This window comes from Labeo rohita, chromosome 24 (assembly GCF_022985175.1).
Source record: "Labeo rohita strain BAU-BD-2019 chromosome 24, IGBB_LRoh.1.0, whole genome shotgun sequence".
NCBI lineage: Eukaryota > Metazoa > Chordata > Actinopteri > Cypriniformes > Cyprinidae > Labeo > Labeo rohita.
Window position 1 is genome coordinate 10,264,656 of NC_066892.1, and position 21,409 is coordinate 10,286,064.

A 21,409-nucleotide genomic window follows, 5' to 3' on the forward strand; every position below is an offset into this window, starting at 1 on the left:
TTTTGTGAAACCTTGCTACGTATGTGGAATAACTGTTTTATAAAAGCAAAAAGCCCTGTGAAGCTGAGGTTTACAGTGAATTTATAACAGCTAAGGGGGTTTTAGGCCTAACAACGCCCCTTAACTGTTATAAATTCACTGTAAACCACGGCTTCTTGGGGCTTATTGCTTTATTATAAAACGGATAGTTCCAGTCCTTGATTCTGATTGGTTGAGCCACATTCGAAGCTGTTGTAAATTACTCTACAAACATGCACCTTTGTTTACGTCTGTAAACAACCACAACTGTTTCTGAGGAACTACATTGTTCTGTGGAAGAATATTGTTTTTATTAATATCATTACACTTTATTTGCTCAGTTTTATTTTGTGAAACCTTCCTACGCATATGGAATAACAGTTTTATGAAAGCAATAAGCCCCGTGAAGCTGTGGTTTACAGTGAATTTATAACGTTTCGTGTCGTGCCTAACAACGCCCCTTAGCTGTTATAAATTCACTGTAAACCACGGCTTCATGGGGCTTATTGCTTTATTATAAAACAGATGAATTTATAACAGTTATAAAATCACTGTAAACCACAGCTTCTTGGGGCTTATAATATACGATTAAAAATGTTTGACAAGCACAAAGTGTTCTAATACTTTTGCAGTCATTTTCAGCATTATATCTGTATCTATTTAGTTGCAATAATAAATACTAAACATTTTTCGTGTGTGTGAGAAGTAAGGCTTAGGCTCTATTTTGTGAAAGAAAAATGCTGTTCTATTCAGCTTTCTATTTATCGAAAAATTCTAAAATGAGCTGGAAATCAGCATATGTGACCCTGGACCACAAAACCAGTCATAAGTGTCATTTTTTTGACATTTAGATTAATACGTCAAATGAAAGCTGAATAAATAAGCTTTTCATTGATATGTGGTTTGTTAGGATATGATAATATTTGGATGAGAAATAAAACTTTGAAAATCTGCAAATCTGAGGGTGCAAAAAAATCAAAATATTGAGAAAATCTCCTTTAAAGTTGTCCAAATGAAGTTCCTACCAATGCATATTACTAATCAAAAAATAACTTTTTATATATTTGAAGTAGAAAATTTACGAAATATCTTCACATGACCTTTACTTAATATCCTAATAATTTTTGGCATAAAATAATAATCAATAATTTTGATCCATACAATGTATTGTTGGCTATTGCTACAAATATACCCGTGCTACTTATGACTGGTTTTGTGGTCCAGGGTCACATATTAGAATGATTTCTGGAGTTTCATGTTAAAAATTCAGCTTTGCATCACAGAAATAAATTTCTGTACATTTTAAAATAGAAACTAATTAATAACATTTAGAGATAAATGCAGCCTTATGGACATTTTCAAACAAAAAATCTATTTCTCTGTGATTTTTAAGAGTGCTGTAGCATTCAGATACTTCTGTATGCTTCCATGTTTTTCTGAATTCATTCACTATTTTACAGAGAATCAAGTCCTTTAAAAATGTACCTATACTGCTATTTTAGTCTTTAAGTGCTTTAAAACATGAGTTTTGAACATTGTGCAAGACGTTTAGTCAAAACAAAAAGCTTCAGGTTTTGTAAAGAAGCTTTTTTTATGGTCTAGTAACGTTATTTGCACAGAACCACAGTATATTTTCTGCTTCCATTAGTCACAGAGCATAGTATGCTAGGATGTACTAGTGCAAAACAACTTTTTTTTTTAGAGATAATTTACTCAAAAATTACATTCATGTTGTTCTAAACATGACTTTCTTCTGTCCTTGAAACATAAAAAAGACAGGTTTCAAAGATTACACACGCTGCTGTTTTTTATTCGATTAATAAATGGCACTAAACACTATTGGTTTGTATGCATTTGAATAAGTGCAAATTAGGTTTGTTTTCACAAAAGAAAAACAATGTTTGGAACAACGTGAGTGTGTTAAAATGACAGAATGTCCATTTGGATGAATGTTTTTGGGATGGATCAAAGGTATTGTAATAACTTTACCTCCTTTCATAGCTCTTCTGGTCAAACAATTTATACATGTTTTTTTTTGCCCCATGTGCACTTACAATAATTGGATTCTTGGATATCTATAGATAACTTCGCCGAAATCCTCATTTGAATGCAAGACCACCCGTTCAGCCAGAGTAGATCATTTTCCCCTGTGCCATCAAACTGAGTGGAAAGGTCAGAGAGCAGCTCGAGGATGACGTTACCTGCAGGCTTTAACTGGAATTGACAGATGAAGCAAATAAGGCAGAAAGTGAACAAATGAAGGCCACTTTGGGCAAAGCTGCAGGAACTACTGACTCAGTTTGATCATCAGTCTGCTTCAAAATCGATAACTGTACTCATGTGATGCTTACTTTTTGTGTGAACTTTTCCCTTAAAGAGTGCAATAATGAATTACCGACAGTGGTTTTCTTTGGAGTAGTTTGTAGGGACATTCAGGGAATCAAAAATTGATCTTTGAAGTTACTAACAGCTAATAACACTTAATTTCCTCTTTCTCCTTTTCTCAGCCTGCAAATTCAAGCTGAAAATGAAATGGGCCCCGGGCCCTTCAGTCAGACCCTAACGGTGAGGACCAGACCCCTTCCGCCCTCTCCTCCACGGCTGGAGTGTGCAGCGATCGGACCTCAGAGCCTGAAACTACGCTGGGGTTTCAGCAGCCGAAGTCAACTCGCCGACGACACTACTTACGTCCTGCAGATGGAGGACAAGAATCAGAGGTTAGCAGTGAGGGAGAGTGTCTAGGGATGTGTGAAAATTACATATTTTCGTGATCAACTAGTCTGAATGACAAATTTTTAAACATTTTGTATATTTAAGCTAATTTAGATGCATTTTTAGAATTTAAAATGTTTCTAGAAAATGTTTATTTCCAAATAAAAATAGTTTTGGATTGATAATTACTATGAAAATTTTATACAAGCAAATACAAAAATAATTAGTTTTATTGTTAAATGTCTTTAAAAATTATTTTAATATTTGTTTCGTTATGAATTACTTTGATATTAATGCAATGACAGTATACAAGCTGATAATTTAACTTTAAAGACACTATATTTTCTTTATAAAATAATACTATTTTTCTTGCATAGTATAAATGAGTCTGCGTGATAATACAGTCCATTGGCTAATTTATTTATTTGTTAATATATTTATATATATATATATATATATATATATATATATTTTATTTTATTTAATTTTTTTTTTGGTTTGGTTTCAGTTAATGATAATAACCCTGGTTCACAATTAAAAACAATATTCTTGTACTCAGCATTAACTAAATGAAAATAAAATTTATTTTTATCATTTATTTTATTTCTGACATTTGACAAGGCAATCTTTTTTAGTTTCAGTTAATGATAACCCTGGTTCACAATTAAAAACGAGTCTTGTACTCTGCATTAACTAAATTAAAATAAAATATGAAAAACTTAAACTTATTTTATTTCTGATATTTGCCAAGGCAATCTTTCTTATTTTATTTAATTTAATTTTTTAAAATATTGTTTTAGGTCAAGTTTCAGTTATTGGTAATAACCCTGGTTCACAATTAAAAACAATCGTCAATACTCAGCATTTACTAAATGAAAATAAAATATAAAGAGCTTAAACTTATTTGATTTGATGTATTATTGTTTCAGGTTTAGTTTTAGATAATAACCCTGGTTCACAATTTAAAACGATAGTCTTGTTCTCAGCATCAAAAGCTTGGTAAAAGGACTCAAATGGTGTAAATGTTCTTCTTGGTATAATAATTTTATCCATAGTAAAGCATCTCTGTGTGTGTGTTTGTATATGCATGCACTTCCTCACTTTAATTTGTCCCTCATGCACCCGTAGGGCAGGTTCTTCTCTCTGATGTAAGCAGATCATCTAAAAAGCACATTTTGTGTTTGTGGGTCCATTAAGGTGGAGTCGACTAATGAGAAGACTCGATCTCAAAGCGCTGTTGGGAATTAGATTAGGAGACTCAGGGTTATCAAGACCACCTGTCTTAATGCTTTCTCAGAGTCGCTCGTCACTGACCCACCGATGGCTCATTTAGAAGCAAATGAAGGCCCGTGTTCTCCGCGGTTTTGAGCTTTCAGCCTCAGTTCCACTTCTGAAAAATTTTAACCGTATAAACAGTAAAGTCTGAGCCCCTGAATGGAGGTAATGAAGGCCTGCTTCTACCTCGCATTCTTTCCTGCATTCACGCTATTCATTAAAATGACCTGAAGGGAACGGTGATCTCAAGCAATCATCCGCAATCATCCAAATCTTTATCTTTGCACTCAAGACTTTTTTTGGAAAATCAATGATTGAAAAACATAATCATTAATAAATTAGAATTAATTTCATGCGTGCATGTTTGTAACAAGCTTTCACCTTGTTAGGTTTGTGGTGGTTTACCGAGGTCCAAGCCACACTTTTAAGCTGCAAAGACTGAGCGAATCGAGCCGGTACTGTTTCCGGATCCAGGCGGTGACCGAGGCAGGCGAGGGGCCGTTTTCGGAGACGTACACCTTCAGCACCACCAAATCTTTGCCACAAACACTGAAAGGTACCCCATTTGTTTATACTTGCTTGTACAAGTACAAAACTTTAGTATCACTTTCAGCAATTCAACAAGTACACGTTAATTTGATCAAACGTGACATTGAAAAAATCATGTGATACTGTAATGGCTGCTTAAATTTCAAAGGAATAAATAACATTTCAAAGCCAAACCAGAAAGTTTTAAAAAATTGAAAAAGTTTTAAGTTTGATGGTTTTCAGTCTGAAATAGTTTGAAGTTTAAAATAGTTTTAAAAGGTTAAAGTTTGTATGTTTTTTTAAGGCAATACAGTCTCAGATAGATAGATAAATAGATAGCATGTTGTTAGCATGTTACTAGCATGTTGTTAACATAATTAGCAAGTCACTAGCATGATTCTAGCATGATTAGCATGTTACTAGCATGTTGCTAGCATGATTTTATCATGACTAGTATGTTACTAACATTATTTGCCAGTTACTAGCATGTTGCTAACATGATCCTAGCATGTTGTAAGCATGATTCTAGCATGATTAGCAAGTTACTAGCGTGTTGCTAGTATGATTCTAGTATGATAAACAAGTTACAAGCATATTGTTAGCATGATTCTAGGATGATTAGCAAGTTACTATTGTGTTGCTAGCATGATTCTAGCATGATTATCAAGTTACAAGCATATTGTTAGCATGATTCTAGCATGATTAGCATGTTACTAGCACGTTATTAGGGTGTTTCTGGCATGATTGGCATGTTACTACCATGCTGCTAGCATAATTAGCATTTTATTAGCATGTTGTTAAAATAATTAACAAGTCACTAGCATGATTATCAAGTTACAAACATATTGCTAGCATGATTCTAGCATGATTAGCATGTTACTAGCACGTTGTTAGCATATTTCTGGCATTTTGGCATGTTACTACCATGCTGCTAGCATGATTAACATTTTATTAGCATGTTACTACCATGTTGTTAAAATAATTAGCAAGTCACTAGCATGATTCTAGCAAGATTACATTGTTATTAGGATGTTTCTAGCATGATTTTATCATGACTAGCATGTTATTTGCATTATTTGCAAGTTACTAGCATGATGTTAGCATGATTATCAAGTTACAAGCATATTGTTAGCATGATTAGCATGTTACTAGCACGTTGTTAGCGTGTTGCTGGCATGATTGGCATGTTACTAGCATGCTGCTAGCATGATTATAGCATGATTAGCATGTTGTTAGTATGATTTGCAAGTTACTAGCACATTACTAGCATGATTCTAACATGAGTAACATTTAATAGCAAGTTGTTGCCATGATTCTAACATGATTAGCAAGTTACTAGCATGTTTCTGGCATGATTAGCATGTTACTAGCATGTTGTTAGCATGATTTTAGCATGATTATCAAGTTACAAGCATATTGTTAGCATGATTAGCATGTTACTAGCACGTTGTTAGCGTGTTTCTGGCATGATTTGCAAGTTACTAGCACATTGCTAGCATGATTCTAGCATGATTAACATTTTACTAGCATGTTGTTGCCATGATTCCAACATGATTAGCATGTTACTAGCATGTTGTTAGCATGATTCTAGCATGATTAACATGCTACTAGCATGTTTCTAGCATGATTGACAAGTTCGTTTGAATGAGTTCAATTAGATTACAAATAGTAAAAAGCTTGATTGAGTCTCAAGGGATTCTGGGAGTTTAAATTTGAATTTTGACAGTTGGAGTTTGAATAGTCTTGGTTTGAACATTTGATCATTTGAACATTCCGTCAATGTAAGTCTAAGGGATTTTATGATTAGGATTTTTAAATGCAATAAAATTCTTTTTTTTTCTAAAGCTCCAAGAGTTGTTCAGCTGGAGGGAAATGCCTGTGAGGTCACATGGGAGAGTATTCCACCAATGAGAGGAGACCGAATCAGCTATGTGCTACAGGTGCTGGGAGGCAGAGATTCTGATTATAAACAGGTAAGAACCCCACTCATCATCCAAACCTCTTTTGTCTTTTCCTTCTTTTGACTCAAGTTGAAAACAGCTGTTCCCTTCAAATTATTTTGCAAGATAAAAATATCATGTGGTATTTTTATATTTTGTTGCACGGAAGAAAAACCACCTTTTTCATGTTAGATTTATGCATGGCCACAGTCACAGCAAATGAGTTGCTGATGAATAGAATTCATTCTGAACAGGAAATGGAAAACGGGCTCAAGCTATTTGCATCATTTGCTCTTCGTTCCATTTTATCTGTCTTAACTCGTCACAATCAGCATTTGAATGAAATCGAGTGCTTCCGAACACACAGTCCCGCAGGATTCATTAAATTGTGCTGTGGGGTTGGAAAGAGACACAGAAAGAGGGGAACATGCGATTATCACAAGTGTGCAATCACTTACTGTTTTCAAATCATTTCTGGTACGCCACTTCCATGGTGCGATAAATTGAATGGAAGTTCACCAAATTTGAAATGATGTGTGAATTTATTTATTCATTAAAATGGGAAAACACTCCTTTCCCCATCACGTGCTCTGTACTTTTTTAATGAATATCATTTGGTGACTCTCACAAAGAAAAGGCCAGGGTATATTTCACTCCAAAATCAAAAGAATAATAAGATTTTTTTTTTTTTTTAATTTAAGAATTTAAGGACATTTAGTCACCAAATTCTCATTACTTAAATGTGAAAAAAGTACATTATTTTTAATTCAAATGAATATAAATTACAGTTCGCAGAATACTACCATGTATTTTTCAGCTTAAATAATGTATGTATAAACACTATAAATGACATTTAAAGCATGGAAGCCCATTTCTGCCACCGAATAAAAAATTAAAATAGGTAAATGAGATGTAAATGGCAGAATTGCAAGATACACTTAGAATTAAATTTTTTACAGTTGCAAGTTTATATCACACAATTCTGATTTTATAACATGCAATTGTGAGAAAAAAAATCTGAATTGCAAGTTTATTTTTCACAATTGCGAGTTTCAATATCACGCAGTTCTGACTTCATAACACATAATTGCGAGTTCAATCAAAATTGTGAGATAAACTTGCAATTGCGTGAAAAAAAACTCAGAATTTCAAGTTTGTTTCTTGCAATGGTGAGTTTATATCGTGAGTTGTTATTATGTAGTTCTGATTTTATAACACACAATTGTGGGTTAAGTCAGAATTGCAAGTTTATTTTTCGTTTTTGCCAATGTATATCACATAATTCTGATTTTATAACATGCAATTGCAAGTTAAGTCAGAATTGTGAGATAAACTTGCAATTGTGAGGAAAAAAACTTGGAATGGCAAGTTTATTTCTTGCAATTGTCAGTTTATAATCATGAGTTTGCATTTTTATAACACGCAGTTGTGTGTTAAGTCAGAATTGTGAGAAATTCGCAATGGCGAGAAAAACAATCTGAATTGCAAGTTTATTTTTCAAAATATATCACGCAGTTCTGACTTTGCAACTTGCAATTGCGAGAAAAAAACAGAATTACGAGTTGAGTCAGAATTGTGAGTTTATTTTTTACAATATATCACGAGTTATTGTGAGTTAAGTCAGAATTGTGAGAAAAACACAGTTGTGAGGGGAAAAAAACTCAGAATGGCAAGTTTATTTCTCTCAATTGCGAGTTTATATCACGCAATTCTAATTTTATAACATGCAATTGCAAGTTAAGTCAGAATTTTGATATAAAGTCGCAATTGTGAGGGGAAAAAAACTCAGAATTGCAAGTTTATTTCTTGCAGTTGTGAGTTTATATGCCATTCTGATTTTATAACACGCCATTGTGGATTAAGTCAGAATTGCAAGTTTATTTTTCGCATTTGCAAGTTTATATCACACAATTCTGATTTTATAACACGCAATTGCAAGTTTATTTTTCACTTTTGCCAATGTATATCACACAATTCTGATTTTATAACATGCAATTGCAAGTTAAGTCAGAATTTTGATATAAAGTCGCAATTGCAAGAGAAAAACAAATTGCAAGTTTATTTCTTGCAATTGTGAGTTTATATCATGAGTTTTTATTATGTAATTCTAAATTTTATAACACACAATTGTGAGTAGAGTCAGAATTGTACGTTTATTTCTCGCAATTGCAAGTTTACATCACGCAGTTCTGACTTTATAACATGAAGTTGCGAGTTAAGTCAGAATTATGAGATAAACTTGCAATTCTGAGAACATATTTTTCCCCTCAAAATGGGACATTGCGACTCTCAGTTGCGAGTTTATATCTCTCAATTTTGAGAAAAAAGTCAGAATTGTGAGATGTTTTTTATTCAGTGGCAGAAACAGGCTTTCATAATAAAGACCCTTTGTACTGAAAAAAAAAAACATTAAAATGATACTAGATGAAGACTACATGAAGATTAGACATAAATCTGAGTTTTCCGACTTCTGTTTTGATCACTAGATCATTTGCTTGATTTGTACTGTATTTCTGTGTTTTCACACTGGCTGGCTGTGCCCATCATAAAATCCCATTGGTCCAAAACCTTGCTATATTTAACTGTGCATTAAATATTAAATATGCTCAGATTGGTTGTTATTTTGTCACACAACGTAGCAGTTTGATTGAAGGGATTGCGACCTGGATATTTCTTGTGATTCACCCTTACAGTCCTTCATTTATTCTACTAAATTCAGCCTTCAGCCTTTCTGGAACTATATTAATTGAAAAACAAAAAACCCCTATTAATGGAGGAGTGGAGTTCCCAAGGCTCCATATTAGCTTAATTAACTGTTTAGCTGTGCAGCCATTTCCCTGTTTATGCAAATACCACTAAAAGAATAGAATTGGCTTTCATTATTTATTCTTTTATTCTGTTATTAGTGCTTGAGTAGCAGTATTCAAGATTATGTCAATATTTTCATCACCTTTAATTGAGATAAACACAAAGACTAATTATACACACATAATTGGTTTGTCATAGCAATAATATCAGAAATGCCAAAATTGAGCTACCGCTGGCTGAGAGGCTAAAAACCTTTCGTGTTGCCATAGAGACATAAACTGTGGTCCTTCTGAGAGCTGCATGTGACAGGTGGAACAAAGTCGTCTCAATACGTTTGTCTTCAACAATGTTTACTAGCTATAAAAGCCCATATAAATAAGCGCTTTTTTGTTCCCGTTTTTATCTTCCATTTGCTCGGTGGTCTTGTTTTTCTGTGCATGTTCCCAAAAATGGCTTGTGCTGCCATTGAGTGAGCTATTGTCATCTCTTGATGGTAAAAAGCAGAATAATTTGTTTTGGTTGATTCGTGAAGCACTGACTTTGTCATTACTGCTGTGAATTGAGCTTTGTTTTGTACATGTACTGTTCTGTATTGCCTTAGTTGCAGACATCCTTGTAAAAGGCCCATGAATCCCCAAGAATTTTTTTCTTTTTATCTTCCAGCTTCTTTCAGTTTTCTGTTCATTTCTCTTGAGCTTGAAAAAGTCTACTGTCATGGTGTTTTCTTTATACAGTAGAGAGGAAAAAAGGTTTGTGTTTCAAGCAAGAAAGAAGATTTAGGTAACTCTGTAATCATCAGTGTTTTATGAACAACCTGAAGTGCAGCCCTACAATGTCATTCTTATAATGTATTGATCGTGACGATGTTACTCGCCTCTCCAGATGAAAGGATTATGGTGGTTTGTTGAGATTCCCTTTGATGAGACTGAAGTCCTTTATTAGGCAAGCTCTGAAGATTCATCTTCTGTAATATGTGGGTCAGAGATGAAGTGCGATAGTTTGTTTGGCCTTCTTTTTGCCATCTTGGATGTTTTCTGCTTTGATGATTAGTGAACCTATAATCTAGTTGTGCCCTGTGGTTCATCCTTTGTTCATTTACTGTAGCTACCAATATATAAATAATTCATATTTAATTTGAATATATAAATCAATACATTCATTGTTACATTTTTTTGTAGTTAATTTATTTTAGAATATACATTTGAATTTATTTTGTAATGCATATTTTTTTATACATTATATTTATTGATAATAATAACGCACATAATATATTTACTTATATTTAATTTTTATAATTTATATTTTATGTATGCATTTAAAAATAATAATCTATATATATATATATATATATATATATATTACATTTTATATTTATTATATATTACCATTTTATATAATAATAACAATGACAATATTATTATTATTATTATTAATAATAATGTTGTTATTATTAGTGTTGTTGTTTTATATTGTATTATTTTATTTTTAAATGTCTAAACTATTATAATTATTAATATTATATAATTCGTTATTGTTTTATTTTATGATGTATTATATTGTTATAAATAATAGTAATATTTAATATTGTTGTTGTTGTTTTTAATTTTATATTATTTAAACAATATTATTATTATATAATTGATTATTGTTTTATATTATATTTTATAAATAATAATAATAATAATAATAACTATATAAATATTTGTAGCATTTTTATTTTTATTCCATCCCAGTCCCCATGTATAACATATGTAACATAACATATTTATTATTATTATTGTTGTTGTTACATAATTCATTGTTTTATATTGTATGGTTTATACTGTTATAAATAATAATTATAATTATCTATTATGTATTATTGTTTTATATTATATTCTTTATTATTTTAAAATAGGTTTATTATTATTATTTATATGTTTTGTTTTATATTATAATAATAAGACAAATATTTGTATTTAGTTTTGTATAAATAAATTTGTATTATTATTATCAATTATCGATTATTTTGATATTACATTATTATATAATTTTAAAATATAAATATTATTATTATTACAATTATTATTATGTAATCGAATAATATTATTATTATTATTATTACTACATAAAATTAGTATTTATGTCCCTATGTATAACACATAATTTATTATTATTATTGTTGTTGTTGATTTATATTGTATGAATTATATTATTTTAGAATATCTAAATTATTATAATGATTAATATTACATAATTCATTATTCTTTTATATTGTATTATTTATTATATTGTTATAAATAATAAGAATAATAATAGTTGTTATTGTTACTATTATTATTATTATTATATAATTGATTATTGTTTTATATTATTATTATTATTATTATTACTACTACATAAAATTTGTATTTATATTCCTACGTATAACACATAATTTATTGTTGTTGTTGTTGTTTTTTATATTGTATTATTTATTATATTATTTTAGAATATCTAAATTATTATAATTATTAATATTATATTATTCATTATTCTTTTATATTGTATTATTTATTATATTGTTATAAATAATAATAAAAATAATAATAATAATAGTTGTTATTGTTATTATTATTATTATTATTATTATTATTATTATTACATTTATAATTAACCAGAAGTACATACAGTGAAGAAGTAACTTAGACTGTGCTAACGCATTACTTTCCTTCTGTCCTTCAGGTATATAAGGGAGACGACACATCCTTCCAGCTCTCCGGCCTGCAGTGGAACACAGACTACCGCGTGCGAGTGTTTGCATGCAGGCGCTGCGCAGACACCCTCCAGGAGCTGTGCGGGTCCTTCAGCCCACCCGCCCACTTCAACCTGCGGCGGTCTGACGCCACACTGGCTGTGGAAGTGGACGTCACCAGGGTGCCCACGGGCAGAACCCTCACCGACGAACAGTTTGCCAGCCTCATAGTATTTGGGGTGGCCTCTCTCTCTGTCCTAATAGCCTTCCTGCTTCAGCTTGTGATCTAGAGCTGTTCTCATCTGTCCCTTCAACTCGCAAAACCATTAATCCAAGTACTGTTTCTGGTCTCTGACCAAAATACACTTCACATGAATACATTTCATTTAATTTTTTTTTTTTTTTTTTACAGGTTTTTACTTTAAGATGAGTTACAGCTTTAACAAATCAGTAATGTTGATGAAATGTACTGTTCGGCGCCTGTGCCTCTTTTTTGTTTTTTTTTGTCTAAGTTTAAGATGCTGTGCATATTTTTATATTTAGTATTTAGGAGATTTTAACACTACAGTAAGAAGTGGCCTTCCAGATCTCAAGTTATGTAAAAATGGAGTCCCAAGGTAATATGTGAGGAGGTTTTTTTTAATGGTCAGTCTTTTTATCTTTAAATCAGTGTCTAGATGGCTAAACGGTATCAGTGCTCTCGTTCCCTTATCTGTGTCTGAAAGCTTCCTGAAAGCTTAATTTGTTCCTTTTAAAAAAATTGTCCTTGGGCTGTTTGTTTAAAAAAAAAAACGAAAAAAAGAAAAATGCAACTGTCAGTCCAAAGAGAGTCAAATGACAGTCTTTGCAATCATTTATCAACGTACAGTGTTGAAGTCTGGAGTGTTTTACCTCAGGGACTTGGGAGGGCCTTGTGAACCTGTGCCTTGAAATCAACAAATCCAAACTTTCGTGACAAATCATTTCAGATCTGCTGCTTACAGTATTGCATTAACCCTCGACCCCTGGTCACATTATACAGTACATGATCGTGTTTACTAGCTCAATCAGCCCTTAACCAAAGTTAGTGAGCATTTAACAGTTTTGTTAGATTTATTTATGCTATATTCTTGTACTTTATAATGCAAATCACAGTGCAATCTTCATTTATTTATTACGAGAATCAGAACTGTCATATTCAATATTTTTCTCATGTAGCATGTCTTTTTTATAAGGAGGGGGGAGGGGTATGACAAATCTTTATTATTTTTTTCCAAATATAGCACAGCATTTTAACATCATTAACCTGTCTTATTTCAGATAATAATTGTATTACGTTCAGTTTTTTTTTTATTCAGATTTTAATTCAATTTTGTGATTTCCCACCTGCACAAATAGCAAGTTCAAGTTTTTATTTTAGATTTATTTTAGACTTCTTTTAATCATCTACTCTTCATCTATATATCTATTGCTAAAGTGAGTTTTTACACAAACATTCCATTGTTTTCTGATTAATGACTAATGAAATGACTTGACACTAGAAAACTTGAAGTGGAAACACTTGAAGAACATTTTTTTTAAGAACTCAAGACCCAGAATCGTTTTGGAAAGTGGAAAACAGATTTTTTTTTTTTTTTTTTTTTTTTTTTTTTACCCCATTTGTTTCTTTTTAATATTTAGCTGGACATCAGGTAATAAGTGGCCTAGACGTAGACTTCCATGCTTGCATATCGTTTCATGAAAATCATTCCATATTACCATTTTTTTAAAAACGTAACTGTCACATTTATTGGTGTAAATTATAATCGTAGACATATTTAAAAACTACCATATCAATTTAAATGTATAGATATTGAAAATACTACCCTTTGTATTTAAGATGATTATGTATCTGTAGTATATATGTAATATATTTATACACAATAAATTTTGTAAAATTTCTGAAACAAGGTGTTTGTACTTCATTTACATCAGTTATATTGAGTTTTTATTTATTTATATTGAGTTTATGAATTTATCTGAATCAAAAACAAGACAACCTGTGTAGTCAGTAACACAAAAACATTTTAATTTCAAAATCAAATACTGCGTGACATCAAAAACTTTATATCCACCTTATTCTTCAACGCGGAAGTAAGCCTATGAGCGAGACTTCCGGTTAATTAGCCGCGGAAAATAACGAGAAGAATAACAATGCGCGGTAAACTGTAAAACTGTTTGCACAACAAACAAGTGTGTTCATAATTAAGATAACACGTTGAAATACTATGGTAAGACACACCTATTTGCAATATCTAGAGCAAAACGAGTTTGTACAGTTAAAATAGATGGACGCGGATGAGACCGGAAGCCACACCCATACAATTTACAAACGGCCGCTCCCGCTCTTTTGGAAAAACAAGGTGGTGTGAAGAGAAGACTAACAACGTGGAGTAAACGGTAAACATGTTTGCACTACAAACCAGTGTGTTCATAATTAAAATAACACGTCGAAACACATCAACTTGCAATATCCAGAAGCAAAACAAGCTGAGACCGGAAGCCTCACGTAAAATTTGCTAACGGCCGCGTCCGCTCTAACGGTAAAAATAAGGTGGATATATTACACAACAGGCTAAAACACTCCATAAAATGTCTCACAGTGTGGGTTAAAGGCAATAGACATCAAGTAGATATCAAATATATTTTATAAATATTAAAACACGGTTCCACTCAAGTCAAGAAATAGCTGTACATTTCAATTTCGTATGTCATTGCCAAGCAACACCGGCTGAATTCAAACACAAAAGCTACTGTGACAGCAGCGTTCACAAACCTGCAATAAGTGCACTTTTTATGGCTGCTACACATTTATGTAATAATAACACAAGCTTGGTGCTTTTTATGGCATGGGATTTTCATTCAGCACCATTGTATGTCTCCCACATCGGGTACAATGTTAGAGTGCTTACATCTACAGTGCTCTGTCGTCCAGTACTTCACACAGTTTAAGGCATTTTTGGGTTCGTGTGCATATGTACAGTTTGCATGAATACCAGGGTAAAGGGAATCATCGTTACACTGCTGGTGTCTGCTGATGATGGTACCTGTGCGTAAACATTGTCATAAAATACGATAATATTTGGTGTATGCACCAGGTCGGTTATGTTGTGCCTGAAATGCAAGGCTAAATGAATGTATTTGTATTATTGTTTTAATGGCAAACAAGATTCAGTCAGCATTAGATGAATATATAACTATAATAATATAATTTTCAGAGCTCAGCAAGTTACTGCTATATACAAGGTAACTGAAACCATGCTGACAAAAGATGACTTAAGCGAATGATGATGAGGTTACAGTTGACTGTCCGTTTTTTAGTCTCTTAAAAAGTGCACGTTTATTAAACGAGGCTTTTCCTGTGTCACGTGCTCCAGCTGTATTCGTTCCACACCGAAAAGCTCTCCGCGTTCACGATGCTCTGCACTGATCGTCCGGGAGCGCGCTTGACTCCGAACAGTTTGCACGCCGCGCTCCTGTACTTCTTTGACATGAGGTTGTAGAGGATGGGGTTGATCGCGGCGCTGAGGTAAAACAGCACGAAGGAGACCAGGTTGCAGTATTCGCTGATTTGGGAGATGAGGGGAGAATTGGCTTCGGATGACTTGGAGAACAGATAGCGACCCACGTGAAATGGCAGCCAGCAGAGAACAAACGCAAGAACCACCACAGCTGATAAAAGAGAGAAGAGAGAGTTCATGTTTGTAAAGTTTTAAGTAGGTTTTATGTTTTTTGAAAGTAGATTCAACATGATATTCTAGTAAAAAGTGCGTTTAGGAAAAAAACTGTGTTGTCTTAGTGAGACATAATGACAATGATGTGAATCAGAATCAGAACCGGTTGTTGTCAGTGTTTCTGATTCACTGACAACAACCAGTTCATAAGAGTCAATCGTTCAGTAACTGGACTACACTTGTTGCTGTGTAGTTTTGATTCACTCAAAAGAACCGCCTAATAAGAATGACTCGTTCGGGAAACTGGGAACTGGTCATTAAAGAACCTTCAAAGAGTCGTTCGCTCTGGAATGATGCTATTGCGTGTGTTCTTTAAAATAATTCGATTTTTTAATATGGAAATAGACTTTCCGGTTCTTTGTTCCCAGTATCCTGATTAATGAACCGTAATGTTCATTTTTGCATATTAGGAAATATTTAATTTGAATTTTACACCATCAAAATTAAGAAGAAATGAATGTTCCTGCCATATATATATATATATATATATATATATATATATATATATATGTATGTATGTATATATTAGTAGCAATAAGTCACATATTTTTATTTATTTATTTTATTATTATTTTTATTTTATATTTATATTTGAACCAAATATAGCTTATAGGCTACTAAGAGAAATTTATATTTAGATACATAATAAAATATATTTATAAAAATGTAAAAGTATGTATATTAGTAGCAATAAGTCACAAAAAGTGTTTTTTTTTCGCCAAATATAGCTACTAATAAGATAAATATATATTTAAATATATATAATAAAATATATTTTTATATATAATGATGTGATTTTACAGTGATGTTTTTACCAATTATGATACAAATAAAATCAATTATATTTGTCTTTTATTAGTAGCCTATAAGCTGCATTTGGTTATAATATATAATAAATTATATATATATATATATGTATATATATATATATATATATATATTAGTAGCAATAAGTCACAAACAAAAGGTGATTTTACAGTCATTTTTCCAATATATATTGTTTTAGATTATTTAAATATATAATAAAATAGATTTCTAAAAATAATACAAATTTGTCTTTTATTAGTACCCTATTTTCTTTTATAATAAGTCACAAAAGAAAGGTGATTTTACAATTTAAATATATAACAAATACATTTTTTAAAATTATATATATAGAGAGAGAGAGAGAGAGAGAGAGAGAGATGTGTGTGTGTGTGTTTGTGTATTTTATGTGTTTTATTAGTAGCCTATAGGCTATATTTGGTCAAAATCACTGTAAAATAACCTTTTGTCACTTCTTGCTTTATTGTGCACATGGAATTTAATTAGCGGGTATGTTAATTGTAAATAAATGTTTATTATATAGTTGCATATTTAAAGAAAAAACTATTATTCTGTATGATTTTCTGAGTGATACCCAATGATAAGTTCATCTATTCAACGATTCTGAAATACTCAAATATTATTTGTCAGACTTTTAAGGGGAATTGTTGAGCTCACCCAGCATTTTGACCGTCTGTTTATTGTTCTTATCCCGGCTAGAAATAGGTCCGACAGGATTCTCCTTTCTTCTCCACAGTCTTCTGCCTATAAGGCTGTATAACACTGTCAAACAGAGGACCGGGAGGAAGAAAAACACGCTGGAGACCCAAACCATCATAGTAAGCAGTCCGGACCGGATGGCATACTCGGTCGCTTTACACTCATTGGTCTCCCAAGGGTTGGTGCCGTTTTCGTGCTCGACCCCAACTAGAATGAAAATGGGTCCCGCGCTGCACAGAGCCACAGTCCAGAGGAGTAAAATCACCCCTTTTACCCGACCCCGCGTCACGATGACTTTTGCCCTGAAGGGAAAACAGATGGCGAAGTATCTCTCCACGCTGAGGGCGGTGATGTTGAGGATGGTGGAGTACGTGCAGCTTTCACTCACAAACTGAAAGAGTTTGCAGAGCTCGTCGCCAAAGTTCCACGGCCGGTACCGCCAGACCCGGTACAGGTCGAGCGGCATGCAGAGGAAAATCAGCAGGTCTGAAAGTGCCATGCTGCAGAGGTAAAGGTTGGTGGTGGTTCGCATGTCTTTGTATTTAGTGACCACGAGGATGGTCAACAGGTTCCCGGCAATTCCGACGAGGAACAGGAAAGAGCACGTCACTGTGATGCCAGTCAGGATAGGGACTGGGAAGAGATGCACCGGGTACTCTAAGTCCTCAGCAGTTGCATTACTATCCATAATGTCCTCAGCGCATAAAGTGATGCTGAACGGGCAGCTGGACACGTTTGTCCAATTAGTCATTATGATGAGATTTTAGAGGATTTGCATGGGCTTAATGGCACCTCAGCTGTTGTTTCCATGCACATCTTACAGGTGTTCAATGCATGAGAAGTGCACGGGAGGTACCTGTCAATGATGCGCCCCGAGCTGAGCACAGGGGGTACACGATCCACTCCACGCATGCGCATTGGATGCCTTGACTAATTGCACTGTTAAATGCAGATTTGTTTCAACGCTCTCTTAATTTGCGATGTATTTTGTGTGCTCGCTATATTCTTAACGTTGAGCGTATTTTGAACAAATATGAGACAAATAACGCTCTTAGAGCGACTGAAGGCTGCTTTACAAGGTGAAAAGCAATATTTGTTCGTTTTATGCCACCTGGTGGTGTGACCAGACTATCTTATATAAAAAAAAAAAATATGTAACCGAAATAATAAATCCAAGCTGCTGCTGCTGTCCAGGGTGCTGAAAGCCGTTTGGCGTCTGCTGTTTGTTTGGCTATATTTGGTTTTCTAATGTAAAAAAGCTTGATTTTAAACATAGAATATTCTTTTACCACTATTTAAAAAACTTTTTCCATAAACAAATAGAAGATACATACTGTAACTCTGAACTCAGTCATGTATTTTAAATGTTTTCACACCCCACAACATCATTATGTTCAGCTGTCATTTATGCTGTATTTAGATAATAATTGTTGTTTTAGTAATTTGTGCCAAAATTTCACGTCAAAAAAGTACCTAAATGATCAATTTTTAATCTAAAAGAGAAATAATGAGAAGAATAACAATGTGCAGTAAACGGTAAAACTTTTTGCATTACAAACCGGTGTGTTCATAATTAAAATAATACGTTAAAATAACATGGTAAGACACACCAGTCTGCAATATCAAGCAGCAAAACGAGCTTGAACAGTTAAGAGTTGGAAGCGGATGAGACCGAAAGCCAAACCCATAAAATTTACAAATAGCTGCGGCTGCGGATTCTGTTACGTACACACTGCACGTTTCAGGAGTGGCAACCGCAATTAAATGCGGGAGTGAGTCCTGTAAATTATCGTCCATGTGTATACGGAAAAGTGAATAAGAATTTAGCCGTTTGGTATCTGCCATTTTTTGGCTAAAGACTCTCTTTGTCCGTCGATTTTAACTAAACTACCACTGATAGAGGTGTTGTATTTCTTTTTATTTTTGCTTTAGAGAGCAATGTCTTGCAGGGTTGCCATGTCCTCATATTTACAAGTGGTTTTAGGCATGTTGTTTGGTCTTACCTCATAAAGGTATGGACTTTAATAAAGTGATCTTTTTTGCGGATATTATTTTTTTGGTGTTATAAAATATAAATCATTTGGGTGTTTTAGTGTTTTTTTGTGCTTGACCCTGTTCGTTGTTGTTTTCTAAGAAGATCTGGCAACAATGACACTTTACCGCAGGCTCGTGAGTGCAACTAGCCCCGTGTCAAAATGTGCTAAGATCAAGACTTCTTTCACTGTTATTTTCTTGGGTCTCACATACAGACGAAGACATATTTCTGGTGCGCGTTTAAACACGTCATTAACAACTAGTTGTTCAGTTCAGTTCCGTACATACTGCGTAGAATTTCTGTAAATGCGATTACCACTACCTGTATTTTTCGGGAGTTATTGCGGTTGTCACTCCCGTATTAAAGTGAATTATGTGTGTACAGAACGCGATTAAGAAAGAAAAGGTGAACTGGCAACCGAATTTAAGTGCACTGTCTACGCGGCCACTTTAGCACCAGAAAAGATTCTGCTTTTGTTACAAGACGAGGAACCCTAATTTGGCCCTGTTTACAACCATTTGTCTTAAGCATGTAAGCCAGATTTAACAAAGGCCTTTTTTTCCCTTTTTTTAAGAAATCCGCTTTTCAAAAATGTCTATTTTGAATATAGACATTTTTGAAAAATTAAACTGAAACAATTTATTTTGTTAAATTGTTTGTATTCATAAAATGTATTGAGGTAAACGTATTCCACGTTTTCTATAATTGCTCGAGTGAATACAGAACACAAAACTGTCGATTTTGACCACACGATGGCAGCATTGTCACTTAAAAGACATCAATTTTGACGCGTCTGCGTCTACCATGTTTGCCTCTTCACATACTCCAAGCTCAAAATATGTCAAAAATAGTTGAAAAAATAACATATGTAACATATTTAATATATATATATATATATATATATATATATATATATATATATATATATATATATATATATATATATATATATATAAACTTAAGGTTTAATAAATTAATGAATTCATTCTACCAGTTTAGAGAACAAAGTTGTGTCTAACCCTATGTCATTAAATATTCCCTTTTTAAAGTCCTTTCCTGCTTTTCCAGTATATTAGGTTTCAAAGTAAGGATTGTAAGAACAGCCCAGACAAACAAAAAGTTCCATCCGCTTTGGTGTACAGTCTATACGCTCCAGTTGCACACGCACACACAAAACATTTTTACAAATTTGAGGCATGATTTGTATAATAATAATGACTATACTTAAAATCAATTTAGTAATTTTAAAATGTCATTGCTGTAAAAACACATTGGGTAAAAATAGGATAATTTGAAGCCAATATTGTTTTTTAGATTATTATAAGATTCTTTCTTTTTATTATCACTCTGCTTTTCACTTGAGATAAATGACAGGGTGCATATTAGTAACTTAAAGGTACGTTTCTGTAGCTAAAATGTGCCTACTGTACTACCTTTTTATTCCCTTTTCTTTTTTCTGATAGTGTCTGAAACTGTTTTAAAAATAACCCTAGTATATATAGAGTATCTTCTGCCCAGCAGATTTCTTGGAAACTGTCAAGATGTGCTAAAAAAAGAGGGGGAAAGTAAAATTCTTCCTTTATGTATGTTAAAAAAGAAATGACGTTGTGTCATTATAGGAATGTTTGGCTTTTCATGCATGAAGGGGCATGAAGTCAATGACTATCATGCCTTGATAAGAAGCCTGTGATGCAAACCTTTTTTTTTTTTTTTTTTTTTTTTTGAGGTAAGCGTCTGATAACATCGAAACTGTGTGAACTGAAACCCATAATTTAAAAGCATTATCAGAAAGCGTAAAGGTGAACCTCTAATTTGTCGGAAGTAAATAAACTCATGTGTTTATTGATGGTAAGACAAATACATGGATTAAAACCAAGTGAGCAACGGAGCAATTCTTGTTTGTTTTCAAGGCGTCGACTACGATGAAGAACACTGTCGGTAGGCAGATGCCGGCGGTTTCCGCTGCTGCTGCACTCGGTCTGGAGATTATAACTGCGGTTACATTTTACGGGGTCTGAATTGTAAAAGTATTCTGTTCATGTTGCTTTCGGGATTTTGACTGGCTAATATAACTGAGGAATAGTTTGATGATAAGATGCATGAT

The 21,409-nt window shown here is 33.0% G+C and overlaps 2 protein-coding genes across 2 annotated transcripts in view; one reads left to right on the plus strand and one right to left on the minus strand.

The window, feature by feature from the left end:
- Positions 1 to 12,922, plus strand: part of fndc3bb (fibronectin type III domain containing 3Bb) — an 87,972-nt gene extending 75,050 nt beyond the window's left edge. Inside the window, exons 23-26 of the mRNA XM_051098587.1 lie at positions 2,526 to 2,735; positions 4,395 to 4,561; positions 6,379 to 6,506; positions 11,985 to 12,922. Of these exons, the coding sequence (XP_050954544.1) occupies positions 2,526 to 2,735; positions 4,395 to 4,561; positions 6,379 to 6,506; positions 11,985 to 12,284 (805 nt within the window). The 3' untranslated portion in view covers positions 12,285 to 12,922. The remainder of the gene's footprint in view (positions 1 to 2,525; positions 2,736 to 4,394; positions 4,562 to 6,378; positions 6,507 to 11,984) is intronic.
- Positions 12,923 to 14,068: 1,146 nt separating this feature from the next.
- On the minus strand, positions 14,069 to 20,164 carry ghsrb (growth hormone secretagogue receptor b). The gene is made up of 2 exons (XM_051097698.1): positions 17,229 to 20,164; positions 14,069 to 15,684 (listed from the first exon to the last, which is right to left on the minus strand). Exons 1-2 carry the CDS (start codon positions 18,019 to 18,021, stop codon positions 15,377 to 15,379), a joined length of 1,101 nt encoding a protein of 366 aa, XP_050953655.1. The 5' UTR covers positions 18,022 to 20,164; the 3' UTR covers positions 14,069 to 15,376.
- Positions 20,165 to 21,409: the final 1,245 nt, after the last annotated feature.